Source organism: Panthera tigris, chromosome D4, assembly GCF_018350195.1.
Source record: "Panthera tigris isolate Pti1 chromosome D4, P.tigris_Pti1_mat1.1, whole genome shotgun sequence".
NCBI classification, from domain to species: Eukaryota; Metazoa; Chordata; class Mammalia; order Carnivora; family Felidae; genus Panthera; species Panthera tigris.
Window position 1 is genome coordinate 75,715,796 of NC_056672.1, and position 15,812 is coordinate 75,731,607.

The following is a 15,812-nucleotide window of genomic DNA, read 5'->3' on the forward strand; positions in this document are numbered from 1 at the left end:
AGGGGGAGGAGACATAGACATTAATCAATTTCAAAACATAAAAATTATAATTAGAAGCTTTGATAATGGCTACGGAAGAAAGATAAAAAGACTCAAGAAAGTACATAAACAAATAAATGGGGAGCTTATCAAATCCAGAAGCTTCCACAGCAATCTGGCGGGGGAGTAGCAGTTAACTCAGAAAAGAAGGAAGAGGGATGAAATCCATGCTAGTTAGAGGGAGCAGCATGAGCAAAGGCTCTTCAGCACAACAAGATATATAGCCTTTCCAGAAATTGGATGATCACCAATGACTGAAAACCAGAAAGCAAGGACGGTAGGGGTACCAATGAGTTTTAAGAAGTTAGAAGGGCCAGCCAGTCCAAGCAGCCCCATGTAAGCCATGTTAGTAAGTACCATGGTCTTGATCCTAGGCAATTGGAAGGCAGTTAAGGGTTTGAATCGGGAAAGTGATGAGTGTAAGTTTTATTTTTGAAAACGTCACTAGCTGCAAGGAAGAAAATTAACTAGAGGGGGCAAGGACTGTTAGCCAGTGAGGAGACAATTGCAATAGTCCAGGTAAAACTTGAACAAGACTGGGTAAGAGTGAATTCTTCTGAGAAATTCTTAAGAAGAAAAATCTGCAGGATTTGATAATGGGTTATAGTTTCAGGGGGATGAGTGCAGGAAGGAAGAAAAGCATCAAGAATCTACTGTTTTCAGAATTTGTAAAAAGTGAGATAGAAAGACTGCCTAAAAAGGCAGTCTTTTATGGCAAATGTAGTGTCTACAAGACTGAAGCCACTCTATTTCCACTGGATGAAGGGAGACAGCTCTGGAATGAATTGCAAAGTGAATCAGCATAGACAGTAGAAGCAGTCAATTTTTTTAAAAAAAATTTGGCCGTGAAGTAAAGAAATGAAGACACAGTAGCTGGAGAAGGTAATATAATGCAGTGATAGTGTCTGTAGTGCGCATTAGACTTCCATTTATGATAATTTAAAAAGTTGAAAGGAAGTAGCTAATAAAGAGTACAGCAAAGTGAGAAAAAGCCCAGGGGCTCAGGTTAAACCCTGGTTCCTCCACCTGGTCCTATTTCTAGGGACTGGGGACAAATGGTGTAACATCTCCATGCCTCAGTTTTCACAATGGAGAAAAAAAAAGATAATAATAATACCCACCATGTGAGGTTGATGAAAAGGTTCAGTGAACTAAGTACATAAAGAGCTAAAGCTGAGCTCCTGGCACAATTGAAGTGCTCAGGAAATGGTTGTTATTAAAAGTACAAGGGAAAGACATTATGCTATTCTCTTTTTTATCACATTTGCTAACTGAATTCAATGCCCCATGGGGCAAGGGTAGGGGGAGGACGCCCTTTGCTGTGACATGCAATAGTGTTTGCATTTGCTAAGTCTGTATGTCTTGTAGATCTTATTGAAGCTGGTCGTCTTCTGGTCCCATGAAATAGCTACGTTTTCCAGTTTTGCAAGTAGGCAAGCCAAGCATTAAGTTCCTTTTTTGTAATTGACCATGAGCGTGTTGAGTAATGTGTGGATTATTTCTCCCTCTTTTCTTTGATCTTCTCTCTTGCCAAGGATTGCCTGACAGTCTGGTTCCTGGCCAGTGCACCTCCTCAGAATGCACGGGAGAAGGAGAGGAAGTGGCCCACAATAGCAGAGATTTACGCCAGATTATAAGTACTTGACTTTCTTAATCCCTAAACAAGGAATTCCCTGAAGGAACTTCAGAATGAAAGGGACCTATGATAGTGGTTCTCAAGTTCAGTGTGCATCAGAATCACTCTGGAAGCTTGTGAAAATGAAGATTCCCAGCCTCACCCCACCTGAGAAAAAATAATCAGTAGGAGGAAGCCAGGAACCTGCATTTTTAACAAATGCTTCCTCCATGCCCATCCCAACAGATTCCGAGTGAGACCCCCTGAAATCCGGTCTCCATATTCCACCAGCTACGTCGCTTTACTGCTTTATTGTTTTTTCTCTTCACTTTCTAATATACAGTATAATTTACTATTCTTATTGTTTACTTTTTGTCTCCCACACATGCTCCAGTAGAAATTAAGTCTCCAGATGGTCAAAATACATGCCTGTTTTTCTCTCTAATGTATCTCAAATGCCCAGCATAGTGCCTGACCCGAGGGAGACCCTCAGTAAATACCTGCTAAAATTATTTGAATTGAATTCCCACACTCCCAGCCACCTCATATAGGAACTTCTGCAATAGAAACCCCAACTAACTGGTCATCTTATTTAAGTCTTCTATAACGTTTGGGTCCAGAACATTTAGAAAACAGACTGATACCAAGATTTTTTTTTCCAGGAAAAATAATTTGATAATGTAGAATTTGGTATAAATTTTTGGAGGATGGAGATCCAAAGACACTTTGAAATCAGAGATCTGCAGACCCCAAATTTAATAACCCTTGGTTATTACATAGCCTTGGTCCCTGAAATTCACTCTTCAGCTGTTGCTGTAGTTATTCACCTAAAAGTCACATTTATTTTCACTTTTTTTTTTACGAATTTAATTTTTTTAATGTTTATTTTATTTTTGAGAGAGAAAGAGAGAGAGAGAGAGAGAGAGAGAGAGAGTGAAAGTAGTGAGGGGAAGAGAGAGAGGGAAAGAGACAGACAATCCCAAGAAGGCTCCATGCTGTTAGTACAAAGCCTGACACAGGGCTTAAACCCATGAACTGCGAGATGATCTGAGCCAAACTCAAGAGTTGGATGCCTAACCAACTGAGCCACCCAGGCGCCCCTAAGATTTTATTTTTAAGTAATTTCTACACTCAACATGGGACTTGAACCTACAACCCCGAGATCAAGAGTTGCATGCTCCACCAACTGAGTCAGCAGGTGCCCCTAAAAGCCACATTTAATCATGTCTTTCCCTTGACCCAAACCTTGAAGGAGGACTCCCTATAGTTTACATGGTTCCTAACTCCCTCAATGCAGCATTCAAAGCTTCCCACAGCTCAGGCTTCTGCACATCACTTTTCCAGTTTGATCTCTCCCAAACCTCACACCTGTCACAGAGTGACTGATGAAACACATAAGCTTTAGATACAGACATCCCAGACTCACATTCTGACCCCACAAGTCCCTAGCTATGTGATCTTAGATAAGTTACTTACCTCTGTAAAGCCTCAGGTTTTGCTTTTTAATTTGTGAAATGGGCATAATAGTGCATACTCAAATGTGTTGGGGGGGGGTGGAGTGAGAGAACATATATTAATATACATAAAATGCTTAAAAATGCCAGACATAGATTTGGCACTCAATAGCTGTTGAGTTTTATTCTCCTATTCTATATGTTTGGCTCATAGTATCTGAAATAACTTTTTTCCCCCTTCCTTTCCAATATCCCCTAGTCTAGACCAAGGTTTATCAGACTTTTTTTTTTTTTGTAAAGAACTAGAAATGAATGTTTTTGGCTTTGTGTGTCATACTGTATTCTGTGGCTACTACCCAAGCCTGCCGTTGCTGCAGGAAAGCAACCATAGATGATATGTAAACAAACGTGTGGCTAGGTTTCATAAATGTTATTTATAAAAACAGGTGGCGTGCTGGATTTCACCCATGGGTCACAATTTTCCAACTATGACCTGAACTAGCTTTGGAACTTTACAGAACTGGCTTCAAGCTTCTCTGAGACTCTGTGTCCTCATCTATTAAATAGGGATAATAATAGTACTTCCCTCATGAATTGTTGGATGATTAAATGAGATAAAAGCATGTAAAGCCCTCAGCACAGTTTCTGGCATATGATAGGCATCTCATCGATAGTATTATCTTCATCATCCAACAGACCTGCCTCAAGCTGTTCCATGATCTGCCCACATCCACCTTGCCTACTGCAAGAACTTTTCCAGACTCTCTCTGAGTTTCTTTCTCCCACTTTCTAACACTGTTGGAATGTCAATTGTATTATTTGAAAATAAGTCATGCATGAATGTAACATATGCAAGTAATTATAGTTACTTCTGTGACTCCTCAGCTTCATCCACTAGACTGTGAGCTCCTTGAAGGCACAATCTGCATCTGACTCCCCCCTCTGAATCTTGTTCCCTTGCACAGTTATCTGTCACACACTAAGCACCCAAGGAAGGCAAGAAGAGGGCAGCGATGGTGCTACAGTGATGGTGACAGCAGCTGTGATAATGGTGGTGGTGATGGTGGTAATAATGGTGTGGGGGAAGTGGGGGTGATCTTGGCTGACTTCCTTTCAAAGAGCAGTCATTTGGAATTCCCTTCTCGGTGAGAGCCAAGAAGTGTAAATAGAGCAAACAAGTCTTTCTGGCAGAGAGAGGATCTGCTAGAGGGTCAGACAACCACAACAAGACCAAAATTATACATGGCTCTTCCTAGAGCAGCATGAAAAGAAAAAGAAAAAAGAAAAACAAAACAAAACAAAACTCACATGACCGGAAGTCAGGAGACCCAAGCACTAGGAAATAATCATCCATCTATAGAGTATTTCACAGTCTTCAAATTGCTAGCAAAGTGTGTCTTAATTTTTCTGCATGAGAGCCCTCTGGTAAAAGTTACACTATCCATTTTACGGAAGAGGAAACTGAGTCTCAGAGAGATGAAGGGCATCACTGAGGCCAGAAGCCATGCCTAACTGCTTCGAATTCAAAACTGGTGCGTGACTAGAGCAAGCCACTCCTCAAATCTAGGTCTTACTTCTACTATTTGTGACATAAGAGACTTGATCTGTAAGATGAACAGGATGTGGTTTTAACATCCCTCTCTACTCATAAATGCTGTGTCACTGCAATAAAGTGCAAGATATGTACCTATTTCTCTTCCAAATATTAATTGAAGGAGCAAAACTGTTATTATATCTGGATGGGAAATAAATTGCAGGTCACAGGATGACTCTTCTAACCTCAAAGTATTTCCCTTATTTTCAGGGTAAAAGTCAGCTCTGACCCTGCCGCAGCACTGGGAGGTGGAGGACGGGGGGAGGGTGATGAGGTTAGCTCAGGATTCTCATGGTACAGATAAAGTAACAAAGACCACAACAGTAGAAGCATCCATGCCCAATGCCATATAAGAGTCAAGGGCAGAGCCTAGTTCAAGGGCAGAGCCTAGTCCCAATTCTCTAGTTGTCCCAAAGAGAACTCCTAGCCCTAACATGGATAGAGATAGATACAATGCCTAATTTACAAATGAGTACAAGGAAGGTCACCCAGTAGCCAATGGCAGAGATGGGTTTCAAATCAAGCTCTGACTGGCTCTGCACCATGACTCTGTTCTGTCTCCCCCACTCGCAGCCTCTTCTTCTCCTTCACCCAAAGGCTACATTAACAGCCCCACAAAGTCTTATACATTAAGCACTAGCTGTGCTGTGGTTTTGGGCTGTGTAAGGTCATTTAACAGGTGGAGGGAGGAGATTTATATATAAACCAAACTGTCCATCATAAATCATTTTTTTCCTGCTTTCTTTGTTCTAAATCACAGCGTGACATCTAATGAAGGGCTCCTTTCCAACTGAGGCACAAGGAGTCATCCTATCCTATGTATTTATGGAGACAGATGCAAGGAGACCCCAACCACCAAAGGAGCTGGTGTCCAGTGGTCCCCAGGGCTATTCAGAGCACATCCTAACCTTGGTCCAGAATGAGAGACCAGAACTGCCTTACAGACCTCAGACAAGCCACACCCCCTCTCTGATACTTCCTACCATGCCATAAAATGGGACTCAGAAGTTGCCTGAACACCCCCAAATAATTCAAGGGAGTCAGGGGTTCTTACATAGAAGACTGGTTCCATTCCACATCAGGAGGTCTGTAGGAGAAGGAAATCCTGTTATGCTTTGTGGCACTCCACCTATGACTTCCCTTACCAACAGAATATGGACTCCAGCCAAGTTTATAAAGTGAGAAAATGTTCCTGTATTCCCTCCATTCATGATCTGCCCTTTTGGGTTACCCAGTGATGTCTCCCATGCAAAATACAGATCTTACTCTAGAATGTCATGTCCCTAGCACTTTGGGCATCTGCAAAGTTACAGAGTACTACTTAGAAGAGGAAGTATCAAAGGAAACTTGAAAAAAGGAGGGACCAAGTTGAGATGAACATCACTTTTATCATTAGCATAGAGAATGTTTGTCCATTATATGCAATGTGCCAGGCACTATGCATTCGTTATCTTGTTTGATGCCCATAAAGACCACATTTTACAGATGTGGAAATTGAGGCTTGGAGAAGTCATTCAGCATCACACAGTGAACAGGACATTAGGGCAGGATTCCAACCCAGCCTGAGTAGAGCAACAGAGTCTATGCTACCTGATTCCACTCCAACGAAGTTTCTTGCAGGAAACTCAGAAAGAAACTCATTCATCCTCTCTGCCTTTTCAGGGAGGGAAAGAAACACCCAGAAAGGAAAAAAGGACTTTTCCCAGCCTTGCTGTGCCTCAGTGTCAGAGCCCATGCCAAGGTTCTTTTGTGTGTTATGCATGTGTCCTCCACCTCCAGCTGTAGAGAAAAGCAAAGAGATGGAGAAGCCAGGGGAGAAGGATCGATGGGGTCTGGGGAGGCAGAAAAACAGATGACTGCCACAAGGGGAGTGGCTGCCTTCTCATCACACCAGCCTCATTCAATGGCCATATTCCCCTCCCCCAGATCATTTCCAGACCTACAGTCAGCCTTTCCCACCCACTCCTTCCTTAGCCTAGATCTCCTGGAAAAGCCTAACTTACCACAGCCCCTAGACTGTTATGCAACTTTAAAAAGGCCTACCATTGGGGGTTGGGGAGAAGAAACTTGGAGACTCGAGGAAGCCATCTCATCAACCAGCTCTGATGTTTCTGAGCAGGGATGACTAAGAGGAGGAGAGCGTGCGGCTGAGAACACATCACCCCTGCCTGTCCGCCTGCCCAAACTCTTCCCAGGCTCCCCACTACTGGAGGCCAGACTCCTCCCCACCACAGCCTTCCCAGGCCTGCCTGGCCCAGCCCTGCCACTTTTTCCTCGGTGCTGCCCATGGAGCTGCCCCCGAGTCTCGGCCCCTGCCACACGGGTTCTCACTCAGTTTCTCAGGCAAATGGGCCAGTTCATTCTTCAGGCCTTTGCAGGAGTTGGGTCTTCAGTGTTGAATGTGCTCAGGCTCCTCGCCTTCCCCCAAACACAGTCCTCCACATTCACCTTATGCATCCAAGCCCTCTTAGATGTCACTTCCTCAGGGAAGCCTTCCCTAACTCCACAAGACCTCCTACCACACTCTTTCAACCCACTGGCCTGGACTTCCCTTGGTACTTTGCAGTCCATCTTTCCTTGTATCATTGTTTCATTAATACCCGTCTCGTCCGTGTGAGGATAAAGACCAAGTCTACGCATTACACTCTACTTCTCAGGGCATGACACAGTACTTGGCATATAGTAAGTCCTCAAAAATGGTGAATGAATGAATGAATGAATGAATGACTAGTGCTTCAAGAGTCCCAGATCTCCTATAAGGAGAACAGTGACATCTAGTGACTGCTTTCACACTCTTGGGCTTCTCTGATAACATCCCACCAGTTGGCCTCGAAAACATCTCGCTGGATTTCCGAAGAACTGCATATTTCGCTGATGCCAAGGGAAGCTGGCATAGAATCCAGACATGGGGGAATCTGATTCCTAAGCAAGGAGGAAAGGAACCACCAAGCCTCTTGCTATTGCATGTGCCAAGAACACATCACAAAAGTCCTGGGACTTCGCGAAGATGGTGCCACATCACAGATGAGGAGAGTCTGGCCCAGAAAGGCAGTCACTGGGCCAAATTTACAGAGCAGTAAATGGGGATTCTCACAGCCTCACCCACCAAGTCCTGGAGAGCAGCTAACCATGATGCTTCACTCATCCACACTGACATAACACTCTTTGGACCATCTTTGGTATTCGGCGGAAGCTACCACAGCCTCCTGAGAGGTCTCCCCCTTTGCACCCTTGCATTTTCACACTCATCTCTCACCCTGAAGCTGGAGGGGTGGAGACATATACATATTGGGCTTTTTTGTTATAGTTATTGTGGAGACCTTTCATGCACAGAATTAGATTATCCACGATGCTTACTTCATGATTCAAGCTCATTATTGCACCACGCGTGGTTAAGCTTTATGTATTCATCCAGTTAGTGTTCGTTAATTAGCTAGTTTTAATACTTTAATAAACTCCCACAAATCCACCACCCAAAATGCCAGCTAGGAACTTGATTCCTCCATGTAATGAGGGCTCCCTCAAGCCATTGCCCCGCCTCCCTGACTTAAGACTACCATCATCCTGAGTCCTACGTTCACCATTTCCTTGGTTCCCTTTTAAAATAGTTTATAACACCTGTATTCATTCCAAAAATGTAGTGTATTTGGCGTGTGTGTATCTGTTTTCACTTAAAACAGGGGAGGGGTGCCCGGGTGGCTCAGTCGGTTGAGCATCCAACTTTGGCTCAGGTCATGATCTCACAGTTCATGGGTTTGAGGCCTGCATCGGGCTCTGTGCTGACAGCTCAGAGCCTGGAGCTTGCTTAGGACTCTGTGTCATTCTCTTTCGCTGCTCCCCCACCCCGCCCTCAAAAATAAATAAACATTAAAACATTTTTTTAAAAACAGGGAAAAGGGTATCATGCTATATAAAATATACTTTTGGGGGGGGTGCCTGGGTGGCTCAGTCGGTTAAGCATCCATCTTCGGCTCAGGTCATGATCTCACAGTTTGTGAGTTTGAGCCCCACGTCAGGCTCTGTGCTGACAGCTCAGATTCTGTGTCTCCCTGCTTCAGATTCTGTGTTTCCCTCTCTCTCTGCCCCTCCCCGCTCATGCTCTGTCTCTCTCACTCTCAAAAATGAATAAATGTTAAAAAAATTTTTTTTAATTATACCTTTGGGACTTCTATTCTTCATTTAATATTATGTTTGTTCATCTCATATCAAGTGTCAGTATAATCCATTTGTTTTGTCTGCTGTAGAGCATTCCACTGTATGCATATTCCATTATACACTTATTTAACTGCTCTCCCACTGAGGGGTCTTCTGCGTCATTTCCAGAGGGCTCCTTCTGCTGCACAAACCTAACCTATCTAATCCTTCCTGCATATCCTAAGCATCTCACTGCCCTCCAGACAGGTCCAAATTCTATGAGCTAGTTTTCTATAACCTGTATGATCAGGCTCCTTCTGACCTCTCTAGCCTCATTGTGCTTTCCTTTTATCTCTTGATCTTAGTCACGGGGGATGTCTTCCAGTCTTCGTATGGATCATGTTCTTTTCTGCATCTGGTCATCTACCTAATGCTTTCCCCACCTCCTTACTCTGATCCCCTCTCTGTCCTCTATGAAGCCCTACCTGACCACGTACCACCCTCTAGCACTCAGTCCAATAGAATGCTATGGTGGGAACGCACAATCCATAGCATCCTATTGGTGGTGGTCAGGGATCTACCAGAGTATCTTCTTTGGAGGTGCAGGGCCGGCTATCTGGGAGTTGCTGCAGAGGGAAGCATGGGGACCAAGTAGAGATGCTTTAACCACTTTCCTCTTCCTAAGTGAAGGCGTGGCATCACTATTCCTGGTTTTTAGGAATTGGGGTTCCTGAAAGATTGCATTTAGAGAAACTGTTCATTAATACACTTTTGCAAACCAGTGAACCATTTATATGGTCTCTTCAAGCCCAGGCATACTGTAATGGAAAATGAGAAATGCAGAAAGAGGAAAAAGAGGAGATAGAACTTCGTGACTAAGTACATGGGCTCTGAAACAGACTAACTTTGAGCAAATCACTAAATATCTTCGAGGTTTCCTTACTTGTAAAGTGGGCATGACGTTAGGATGAACCACATGGAATTACCATTTTTATAAATTAAAAAATGATCCACAGTTGGTAATTTCATATGAATCACACCAATATTTATATGTATTCCATAGATCTGGAGGGAAGATTAAATGAGATAATCCAAGTATAGCACTGAGGCAGAGACTGTCAGGTTTTCAACAAACCCATTTATCTTCTTCTCCTAGGCAAACAGATAGAATAGATTTCCCTGTTTTTGTTTGCAGACAGGTGTGTCCAATGGCTGAGTTCTAGCCAAGGGAGTGGAACTGAAATGATATTTGTTACTTTCAGGCTTGGCCCATTTCAACTTCTCACGTATGATCCTCCATGTTCTTTCTTCTTCCACAGCAACTGTGGAAGCATCAGGTTGATGGAGCACAAGACAGAACAAGGTGGGTCTCTGAACCATTTCTCAGAGTAAAGCCACTCATCATCAGAAACATTTATCTGGGACTCTGCACAAACAAGCGATAGCTTCTATTGTCTTAAGCCATTGAGATTTGAGGATTTGTTGGTAATAGCAGCTATATATGTACTTAAACCATGGTAAGGAATCAATAAATGCCAGTCATCACCATGGTGATGATGACAAGACAATCCCAGTGGACAAAGGGCCTACAAGGGCAGGAGGCAGGAAGATAGATACTTAAATGTGACGCGATGGCTGTGTCAGGGGAGCTCACCTCCTTGGTACCATTGTCTTGGATGAGGGTATACAGTGGTACCACACGGTTGATTTCCAGCAGCACTGGCGTGGGGCTCAGCTGCTCCTTGCCCGGCCGGCGGCAAAGGTGGCAGGTAGAGGGACAGCGGCCTTTCTCCTCACAGCGGATCTCCACACCTGAGATGAGCTGGTCATCTGACAGCATTTGCGCCGTCAGCAGACCTGAGAGGTAAGTGATGAAGGGCATGGACTTGAGTTCCTTCTTGCTGCCCAGCTCTGTGGTCTCTGGAGAGGAAAGAGAAATTCAATATTGTTCAAAAGGTCAGACTCTTGAACCCATAGGGTCCAATGTGCTAAGGAGGAGGTATCCACTGGAAAGGAAAAAAACAGATGGTAGAGTGGTTTGCTCATGATGCCTTGGAAAGCACACCTGCTTGAGGACTCAAGGTGTCAGAATGGTATCTTGTTTTATAATTCACGTTAAATAGCTCCTTACTTTCTCTGGGCCTCACTTTCTCCATATTGGAAGTTGGTTGCTTAGACAAGAGGATTCTCCAAGGGCCCTGTAAGATGTAAATATCCAAAGAAATTTTTCCCAACAGGAAATTCCTGTCTACTGTCAATTTACATAAATTTTACCTTTCTTTTGAGAACTGGCTCCAGTCCTGTATTTTCCATGAAGTTTCATGTAATGGCGGAAACATAAGCTGGAGTCCAATCAATTTCCATTTAAATCCCTATTCTGTTTGAAAATAGCAAGGGGTCTTGGGAAGGTCTCTTAATACCTAAGCGCCTTTGGAGATTAATTCTGTAAAATGGGGTTATAATGTTAACTGAAACAGTGATGAGTGGTAAATGAGATAGAAGGAGGTGGACCTGCCTGGAAAAGAAATGATTGCCCCTTTCTTTCTGTGCTCCTCTGGTCCCTTGTTCAAATTTCTTTTCCTATCTTCTTCATGCGCACGCTGAGATCTAATTACATATGCTCCATTCTGGGCTGTCTCTCTTGATCTGTGCAGTTAGCATTTCCCACTTCTGTGCTTCTGCCCACTTTCTCCACTGCCTCTCCAAACATTTACCACCCATCCATGCTCCATTTCAATATCCCCTTTTCGGGAAATCTTTTCTCCTTGCTCTAGCCCTTCTTCTCCAAAGAAGCATTTCCGTTGATAAGGCTTTTTCTTGTTAAGCTCATTTTCTCATCTCGTTTTCTGCTGACCTCGCTAACCATATTATCGGCTCTTGGAGACGGGACCATGTCTCCCACTCCTGCCTCCCGCACCCTGTCCGCTTCAGTGTCCAGCACGGCACTAGGGATATACTTAAGACTTCATCAAAGAGGAAGATTATGGAATCTGAATGGCTAGAATGACATCCATGATCTAGTCGGGAGGCTCCAAAATCCTTCAGAGGCATTCTTATGGATCCCAAGAAGCATCTCAACAGATGCTTGCAAAGGACAAAAGGGAAACTGGGCAGGTGGCACTCTAAACCCCACCTCTCGGCTTCCATTAGAGCAGTGCTACTTGTATCTCTCCTATAGACTGGCCTTCTACATAAGACTTCATAAGAGAGTGGTCTACAGCCATGCCAAAAAGCTTGAAAAAGCAAAGTAATTGTACAACCCAGGGAGCTCCATTTACATCAGAGACTTTGTGAATGGTGTTCTCAAACTTACGAGATGCATAATCTGAGTGGCAAAACAGGATAGCCCTGTAAGTCATAAGGGACAGAGCTTGGTCCAGACGGCAGTTTCTTCTAAGCCTGGTAAAGTGAAGGCAGGCTCCTGCCTCAGTGGAAACAGGGGCCCTGGGCACCAAGGCCTGAGAGAAAAAGTAGGGTTGTCTCCTGCTCTTGCTCTTGGCCTGCAGTGACATGCAGCGGCGATCTGGAAATGGGCTTGTGAACGAGAAATCAAAATAAATGCAGCCTTCATTCATTACTCTCTGGGCCCTCGGGCCTGGGATCTGGGCTCCACCTTTTGTGTCTGGCTGTCAGCAAATGCTTATGAGCATCAGATCAAAGACTCTGAGGGAGGAAGACAAGGCAAATTCCAGCTAACCAATCCTTCAGAGGGATTAAAGAAGGGTAGTTACTAAGATAAACAAAACAAAGCTGTGAAGAAGGCATCTCAGCAGCTGGGCAGACAGAGACAGTCTTAAGTACAGACAAGTCGAAAGAAGATGATGATGATGATGACTTCTGGAAGTGGAGGCCAGAAGGAATAGTTTTGGAGAAGGGTAACTTCAAACTTTGGAGAGAATAACCATTGAGGGGAGAAGGTCAGAGAGCAGTCAGAGCTGTGAGGACACTAGTGAGACAGTTAGCCCACACTCTGATCCAGAGGTCAGCAAACTATGGTTCATGGGTCAAATCCACACCTCAGCCTTTTTTTTTTCTTTTTTGTAAATAAAGTTTTATTGGAACACAGGTACCCTCATTCATTTATATATTGTGTATGGCTACAATGGCCCAACTGAGTAGGTGCAACCAGGACACTATGCCCCACGAATTCTGAAATATTTACTATCTGATCTTTTACAGATTAAGTTTGGGAACCTCTGCTCCAGTCCTAGGTTATAGCTAGGGAAACCGAGTCTCAGAAAGAGAATCTACCTTTGGTCACACAAGAATGTGGCAGTATAATGGTAACATTGGAATCAATTAGGCCATCAATACACTTACATTGTGAATCTCCAATGAGAAAAAAATAGTGAGGCAACTTTTCTCCATAAAACATCTTTCAAAAAACTATTGAAAAAACATACATTTGAAAATGGTAATCTGGTATAACCCTCCCATTTTAAACAAGGGGAAACTGTGTCCCAAAGAAAGACTCTCCAAGGTCATACTCTGAGTTTGGGTTCCTTTCGGTACATGATTCCAGTCTCTTCTGTTAATCAGTTCATCACTTAAACTACTACTTTTATCTTGTATTTTAAACCATAGATGGCCCACCCCTCATAGCACCTTGCCACATGCACATAATTTAACTATGAAGGAAATAAGGTGTTGGAAGTAAAAATTCCCTTGATCAAACATTCATAGCCACTGGGTTAAAGATATAACTATCCATTTAACAACAAAACAAGCTATAGGTCTTTGCTGGTCTGTTTTTTCCAATAAATCTCTTTCATCTTTTTTTTTTTTTTTCAATCTATCAATCCTACAGGTGGGGTTAAAAGCCCACGGTCTAGACTAACAGTTGCACTACAGTAGCAATATAGAATTCCTAGTTGAACACAGAAGCTGGTTTTGCAAAAGGAGGGTCCTTGAGTATCACCTGGTCCAACCCCATTGCTCAACAAATGAAGAACTTGAGACCTAAACAGAGAAAGAGATTTACCTCTATATTCCATGCACATTTATTAACAATGATCCTTTTTGTAAAGATCGCTTCATGCCTAAGTTATGATCTGGATGAAAGTTACAACAGGGAAGACCATTAACCATTCCATTAATTATTCCTCTGTAGACATGGCAATTGTGAAATCTAATTATTTCTGATCCAACCTCACTCTGTGGCTAAAGTCATCTTTAGTTCAAGTGCCAGTTTTTCAGAAAAGCCTTCCCTGAACTCCATCCCCATGCCACCAATCTACATAGGGTTTCCTATTAAAGATTCTTGTAGCATCCTGTTCTATCCATCACCTCTTAATGCGTCCAGACTATAAACTCCATGAGGACAAAGACCGTATTAGTTTTGCTGATTCCCATACCCACTTCACATAGAACGTGAAACACTTCAGGTTTTCAGTAATATTTTCAATAAATATTTGTTGAATATGTATTTATAGACCCTGATCACTGATAAGTCGAAGAACGAAGATCTGTGCATGTCATGACTAACAGTTAATTGATGGCTTGTAATCAAGTGGCAACCTTTTCCCAAAGCAAAATTAGCTTTCTCAGTTGGAAGGTGTATGGATGAATAGCTGATCAATTTGCCAGTTGCTCTGACCTCCCCTGGGTTTTCACATAGGCCCTTGCCATTGAGGGGATGGGAGAGTTCACTTAAAACAGCCTGTCTCTAACAGGCAAGGATCAAGAGCATTTTTGAAGAGACTTATCCTCTGTTCACATTTCCCATCCCTCTGAACAATGCTTCCAAAATAGGATCATGTCTGGTTTCAAGCCCAATTCAGTTCCAATGACACTACAACCCATTCATTTGAGAACCTGCCAACTGAACTCTCTTTTTTCTCCTCCCAAATTCCTGCTGGGTCTAATTTTGTTGCCACCAAAAAAAAAAAAAAAAAAAGAAAGCAGCAGCCTCAGTTGAAGTGACAAGTCCTTGTTGGGAGGACAGCCAGGGCTTTCCGGCAGGAGGCGATGGCACTGCTTGCCCTCATCCAGAAAACAAAACAAAGGCAGCAGACGAAGGGCTCCGGGGAGAGCCAAAGCCGTGCGAATGTTTGTTCAATATTCGGCCACAGCGCAGGGCGCTGCCTCCCAAGTCAGACAGGCTTGCTTTGGCAATAGGCTTGCACTTGAAGCATTTAAAGCCTCCACAGGGACCAGAGGGGCTCAAATTAGAAACGTTAAGGGTGGGGGGAAGAGGGTGAGACTTTTATATCATAAAGAATGGCCTTTATTACAGCAATGGCCTCCCAGGAATTGCTGAAATGGGATCATTTCTTAGGCGGAGTTACTGTCTCCTGTTGGAGGAAAGCAATTGCTCTGAGGCCTGACTCAAGGACCCACACAAATATCCTGAACAAAGGGAAAGTAGCCAGCCGAAAGGCCATCGGCAAGGCCTGTGCTTGTGCGTTGTGCAATCCAAACTCCCCAGCCGAACAGTCAAGGTCACGCATTGTCAGTGTGCCCTTCGTAAGTCACGGCACCGACCTGACTGAATGAGTTCTTGGGAGGATCAACGACGATGCCTGGCAAAGGTTAAGCTCTCAGTCTGTATTAGTCGTTGTTGTTGCTGCTGCTGCTGCTGCTGTGGTTGTTATAATTCTTACCGCTGCTGCTGCTGCTCACAGGATGTTACAATTGCAATTTCTACGGAGACACCAAGATAGAATAGAAATGAAATCCCAAAGCCGAGCCCCAATATGCAGGATTTACAAAGGAGATGGATCCTAGTTTCAGAACTCCAGAATCCCCCGCCAGAACAAGGAAATAAAACAAGGTCAGAGAATAGACGGGAAGGATTTAGGAGAGATTTGTTTTAGACAGGCTATTACCTGACGTTTACAGTCTCCAGCACCCCAGGTGAGAGATATGCGGAGCACGGTACCTTTTCATCCCATTTTGTAAGAAGGATCCTCAAGAGTGCCTCTTGGAGAACTTGGTAGGTGCTCCCTACAACTGGGGAGATAGTGGACTAGAGTCT

General features: G+C 43.6%; 2 protein-coding genes across 2 annotated transcripts in view; one reads left to right on the forward strand and one right to left on the reverse strand.

Annotated features, from left to right (window-relative positions):
• The window catches only part of ASTN2 (astrotactin 2), an 873,390-nt gene that overhangs the window by 174,027 nt on the left and 683,551 nt on the right, over nucleotides 1-15,812 (reverse strand). Inside the window, exon 17 of the mRNA XM_042963755.1 lies at nucleotides 10,491-10,756. Within this exon, the coding sequence (XP_042819689.1) occupies nucleotides 10,491-10,756 (266 nt within the window). The remainder of the gene's footprint in view (nucleotides 1-10,490; nucleotides 10,757-15,812) is intronic.
• The window catches only part of TRIM32 (tripartite motif containing 32), a 32,880-nt gene continuing 27,680 nt past the window's right edge, over nucleotides 10,613-15,812 (forward strand). The window contains exon 1 of the mRNA XM_042963758.1: nucleotides 10,613-10,700. The gene's annotated coding sequence lies outside the window, so the exon portion shown is untranslated. The remainder of the gene's footprint in view (nucleotides 10,701-15,812) is intronic.